At 38.5% G+C, this 6,000-nt stretch overlaps 1 protein-coding gene across 2 annotated transcripts in view; it reads left to right on the forward strand.

The window, feature by feature from the left end:
* RMDN2 (regulator of microtubule dynamics 2) overlaps positions 1-5,266 on the forward strand; it is a 40,228-nt gene extending 34,962 nt beyond the window's left edge. For both annotated transcript variants that reach the window (XM_015857793.2, XM_015857792.1), the window contains exon 11: positions 4,172-5,266. In XM_015857793.2, coding sequence (XP_015713279.1) covers positions 4,172-4,225 — 54 coding nt within the window. In that variant the 3' untranslated portion in view covers positions 4,226-5,266. The remainder of the gene's footprint in view (positions 1-4,171) is intronic.
* The last annotated feature ends 734 nt before the right edge of the window (positions 5,267-6,000 follow it).

Raw genomic sequence — 6,000 nt, forward strand, 5'->3', positions numbered from 1 at the left:
TGAAGGGGCTGTGTGTCCCACAGTAGTGGTACAGCAGCTGGAGAGAAAAGGGGTGAGTCTTGGAGACCAAATGCTCCATGTTGAGTGCAATAATAAAAGGAAACCAGAATTTAGGTGCAACTTGGGATTTTCGGTCACAAAAGAATCTGCTGGTGGATAAAGAGTTTACACAGCCATCAGTTACAAAATAGCGTATTTCAATTCTGAATAACTTTCCAGCAGCAATCCTAGAACTAGCTAAACTATTAATTCCCAGTCAGCTGGGTGTGAAAGGGTGTTCTTCTGTCTGCTCGAAGTATTATCGGGACATGTTGAATTATCATCAGCCTTGTATTTCAGGGCTGTGCTTACCTTGATTCGTAAAGCCTTGAGAAGTTATGGTTCATCCCCAGAGGAAGATATTAAAAATATAAAAGTATATACAGTGCTGTGACTTGGGACGCACAGCAGTCACACAGAAAGTTACAAGTGGATGGTTGCATTGGTTTATTGAAATATTTAAGGGGACAAACAGAACTATGCAGTTATGTGCTAGTTAACAGCTACTACGGTAACCTAATTTGTGAGACTCTGTCAAGAGATGGAGAATGGATAGCATATATCTTTATATGATTTATATTGTCCACAAGACCTATGACTGTCATTAACAATCCCTGTGCATGTTTGGAAGTCTTTTCTTTTACAGTCCAGGATTTCTCCTGGAGCTGTGAAGGAATGATGCAGCTGTACCCAAAGCAGAAGGGGCTCTCAGCACCTCGTAGCTGTTACCACTTATCAGAGTACAGCTCGGGACCACCCTCGCAGCCAAGCTCATTTAATATACCATGCAGCCACACTGACTTCAGTGAAACCCTACAGGATGCATGTCAGCTTGGGATTTGGCACTGTTTGCACACAGTTATGTTGTAGTTGGCTGAAGTTACCATTTTGGCTGTGGTCATGGGGATGTATCTGTTCTTTGTTGACAGTTGGGACTTTGTCAACAAGTGCACACATGTGTTGTGCCTGGGCTGAGAGCGTTCAGCCCATAAGGGAATAATTAGCTGAGATGGAAGGTAAAGTCATTATATTTCTCTCCCATGTCTAATTGCTATTTAATTTTTATATGCATATTTATAGGTGTATGTCTGTACGTATGCTTATTGGTAATTTCTTTTAGCAGAAATGAATTGTAAAAATGTGGTCTATATCCAGTTAGGCCAGCATTCCCTTTTTCCCATCAGTTATTTCTTCTGTCTTGCTCTTGTTTTCAGCTCCCTCTCTTCCCTTGTTCTGCCTCTGGCCTCCTACATCTTTTTTTTTCTGTGCGTATCCCCCATGAGTGATGAAACAGAAAAGAAAGGCAACTAAGCAGGAGTAGGGGAAATACAGTCACTGACTCTCTAACTTGTGTAGCAGTTTGCAGAACATTTGAACTTGTGTTCAACTCTGAAAATGATACGAAAAGTGTTTAATAAATGTAAACCTTGACAGTCGAAAATCAAAGTTGAAAATGGCACTGAGTTAAGCCTCGGGGTGAACAAATGGGACTGATGCAAATAAATTGCATTCCTAGTACGACTTGCACCTCTTTATCTCCCTACTGCACTCTAGAGGAAGTTCAAACCCGACTGTCTTTAAATAAAATAAAAATAAATAAATAAAACCTGTTTTTAGAAAGCTGCAGATCCAGAAATCAGTGAGGAGAAATGCTCTCCAGGTATACGACTTAGGGGTTTGTTCCAATTAACTGTAAAGTCTGGGCATTAATGGAGTTTTCATCCCTAAGATGGAGACTGGCACAAGAAACAGTCTTCTGGGATTCTCTTTTTTTCTAGTGTAACGCAACTCTTTGTCTAGAAGGACCCTATCCAAGTGTGACATAATAGTTCCCTTCACTGACTATTCTCAGCTATGTTTTTTTAATGTCATTACTGATTTTTAACATTTTTTTTTACCATTTGGGTTATTATTATTGACTGGAAGTCACTGGCTCAATTAGCACAGTCCATTAAGTAGTTTCTAACAATAATTCTTGTGTCTGATAAAGTCTTGTTTAGAACTGGCAACCCATAGGTATAAAGTTCTGCACATTTGCAGTTTCTTCTCCAGCTAGTTCTTAGAACAATTGTGGGTTTGTTTTATTCTTTTTCCTAAGGCGTGAGGAAGATGCAGGAGAGATTGCCCAATAGTTTTGGTACCTTGCAACTCACTAAAGCTCCTCCTTGCCCAATGCTGTCCTTTGCTTGTAAGGAAAGAGGCAATTATACACAGTTAATTGGAGACAGATTTATTTCTTTTAAATCATCATTCAAAGTGAGTAAATAAATCTATAAACTCACGAAATGCTGAGCGCTGTTCGGATGTGAAAAAAACTACATCTTTATTGGTTTGGGCTTAGAAAAGTGTAAAAAGAGGTGGACCAGATACAATGAAACCTTCATCTTTTTTCTTATAGTGTGGGGCAATGTTTTTACTTTGTTGTTTAATGGAGCACTGAATAATTTTCACAAGCTGACTATGGTCAGTACAGAAATGAGTGTATCTTCTCTGAATTAACCGATGTATTGGTACATCGATTTAGATTTAGAGTTTCTCAGTTTGTAATGAAAGCCGTGGGTTGGTGCTCCAGGCAGCCTGTAGTGACGTGGAGTTTAAGGGGTGCTGAATTCAGTGTGACATTTCCTTCTGTTAGAGTATTTTGGCAAGAGCTTACTGGCTTTGCAGTATGTGCCTTTTGAGGCCTCTGATAAATGATTAGGCAGATAGTTTAGCCTGTTGTTGCCAGTGGGAGCAAGGCAGTGACTCCAAGAGAAGCATCCAGCTAATGTATTAATGCCTTAATCCAGACCAGTAATATAATGTAGTTTGACATGTCTGGCATATGGTTTCTATCATCTCAATATTCTTCTCTGTTCCTCCATGACATTACGGACAACTAACCAAAATAAAGAGAAGCAGGAATTTCTTCACCCGTATAACGTATTTTAAAATGTCCTATACTTTGTTCCAACTTCTTGGTTGATTAGATAATGAAGTGATCCTGAAATTCAGTGATTACTTCACTGTCTGTCTGTAGTATTTTCTTTCAGAATTGCCTGTGGCATTATCTGGGAAAGAAGTACTGGTCTCTGTCATTAGGAATACTTACACAAATTGGGTGATGTGCATGTGCTTTTGACTTTGCATTACTAAATGCCTGTGAGTGCCATAATTGGTTGGTTGGACCAAGGCTTACCACACTGTGGGTATGAGGTGCTGACTTTTTAGAACTGTGTATTAAAACCAAAGTGCATTTTGCAAGTTTTGCGGCAGCAAGCAAAACAAATGGATGATAGTTAGGAGGCATTTCAAAAGTAAATGGAATAGTGGAGGCTTTTGTACTGGCTGTACCTCTTTTCTCATTGGTTTTATATGGAAATAGCCAAAATGTGCACCACTGGCCAGCCCTGAAAGAGTTTGTTGGGCTGGGCATGGTTTAATGCACCGCATAAACAGTACACATGAGCATCAGCCTAGAAGGAGCCATTCCCTTCTGTCCTAAGATTTGTAATACAGTATTGGCTGTGATCATAGCAGGTTACTTGCCTCTTGCTCACTGTCTGGCTCCCCTCTGCTGCGAGCCCAGTAGCATAGTAAGCATCCAGCAACCATGGTATGGAGGTTACCGAGTCTGTGGTGGTTATTATTGGTATGTATGGCTGTATGCTGAAACCACTATCTTAACTTATGCCATTTATTATATTTCCCTTCTTTTTTTGGTCTCCTTTTGTTTGTTAACTGGATAATAACTCCTTTCCAGGTATTCCAGAAGTATCCTTGGATAAACTGCACATAATTGATTTGCAAGCCTATGTAAAGTATAGGGCAAGGCAGTACTTTATGCAAGGCATACCAATAAAAGTTATGGCCTAAGCTGAAAGCTCGCTGGTGTGCTGAGAAGGCTATTTGTGGCTAATATTTAAGTGCTTTAACAGAGCTATAAAGGGAGGGCTGCCATCTGGCTCTTGTTTTCACTCCATGCTTTATTTTTGCAATCACTGATAAATTAACTTTGTATGCTGTCTTGTACGTTCTGTGGCTATTACAGTTGTGTGTTGTGTCTGTTGTTAGTAAAGAAATGGGGATAGGCACGTCTTTGCAAATCAAGGGATTTATCCTAAGTTGATGCATGGTTGTCTGTTTCTTTCAGGACAAAGAGGCCCAGAAAGACTTGGAGGATTTACTTCTCACACTGAAGCTGTGATACTGTGCACTTTTTAACTCTTCATGCTGCGATGAAAATTTTAAAGTTCACTGAAAGTGGTTGTGTATGGCAAGTGAATTCCAGCTGAGTGGGTGGGAATGGCCTTCAGGCATCTGGCAATTATGTCATGAAAATGATGCTTTCATTTTTGATTGATTATTTATAATCCAATATTGAAGATTAATTTTAGATTGCTGACACTGTGAGTTCAGTTCTCTGAACAATAAGTCCACTGCTGGCAATGGACATAATGGGGATTAGAATGCAAAATACGTAAATCTTATCTGAATGATTGATCAGCTAATTTGCGATGCCAGCATAAAACTGCATGCAGCAAAGTCGAAAGCAAAACTGTTTCCATAGTAAATTATATTTATATCAATTAATATATGTGCAGGTATGTACAAAAGGAGATCACGAATGTTTACGTTTACACATTACTGTTAAATAATTAGAATATCGCTAAAGAGAAAGCTGTTGCTTCCACAAAATACTTCTTACTTTAAACCTTCTACTGGTTTTACACAGAAATGTGAAAGCTTTATAAATTAAATATAAAAGCTGTATTTTATTTGTAACATCAGTGGGTACAATATTAAAAATCAGACTGGTGAAATTCAGTGTTTTAGATGCATCTATTACAGCTGTGATATTTAATGGCTTTATTACAAGATCTCCATCATGTTTGTGAATTCTGGATCTTTCTGTTTGAACAGCTGCCAAGTGTGGTGCTGAAAACCAAGTTTAATGTGTGACTGCCATTAACCTTGTATCATCTGCATAACATAACCTGTACATAAAAACACACACTTTGAGCATGTAGGACAACAGTGTTTTCAATTAAATGTATCAGGCAGGGAGATAATTTTGTTCACAAATGGACTGATCCAGAATTTACCCAACTGTGAAGAAAAATAAAAGACCAATTTTCATTGGCTTTCAATTCAGAGTCTTGGACTGGATGTGGGAAGTATATCTGAAAGGAGTAAGTATTTCTGTTAAAGGAAATGAAGGAAATAAAATTGAATAAGGACAACTTCACAACCCCTTGACTTCTTTGGTGTGTAAGATGACATGGGTTATCTCATAGCTAAGACAAGGAGGACTGATAAGGCACCAACACATAGAATTAATAATCAGGCAGTTAGTTTAGGACAGTGACATTGCCTTATATTGGTACCCACAAAGATCTAAACATTAGGCAAGAGTGAAGAAATATGTGTATATACATATGACCAAAGCATCTCATAGCTCATAGGGTGAGCTCTAACTTCTAACAACTGGAGGGCAATAGGTGCAGTAACCTGGAAAAAGACCATACAGAGTTGTACTGAATTTAGCCTGAATGCTTGACTCCTTATGAAGCATGGAGGTTTTACAAGGTTTTCCTAAGCAGGGCTGTCCTTTTAAAAGCATGTTAATTAAAATGGAGGACTTACTTTGGCAACTCCAAACCAATTCTGAAAGCTTGGAACTGCTTCTGAGTTGCCACTGTCACCTTCATGGTTTTTGTTATCCTGAGGATTTTCACAAATCAACATAATCGTTTTAGTTATTTCTATTGTTCATTACAGGGGAAATTGTTTGCTATACCACTTTTTCAATCACAGAGTTCTTTGATTTTTTTTTTTCCCACACAATTTCAGACTTTATCAAATAGTTCCTTCTGTTTCTTAATAAATGATGTGTGAAAAGAGAAGCTGCAAATGCGGTTTATCTTGAGTTTGGCAAGGGGCTTTGGATGAAATCTGTATTTCACATTATCACAGCCAAAG

This window comes from Coturnix japonica, chromosome 3, assembly GCF_001577835.2.
Source record: "Coturnix japonica isolate 7356 chromosome 3, Coturnix japonica 2.1, whole genome shotgun sequence".
NCBI classification, from domain to species: Eukaryota; Metazoa; Chordata; class Aves; order Galliformes; family Phasianidae; genus Coturnix; species Coturnix japonica.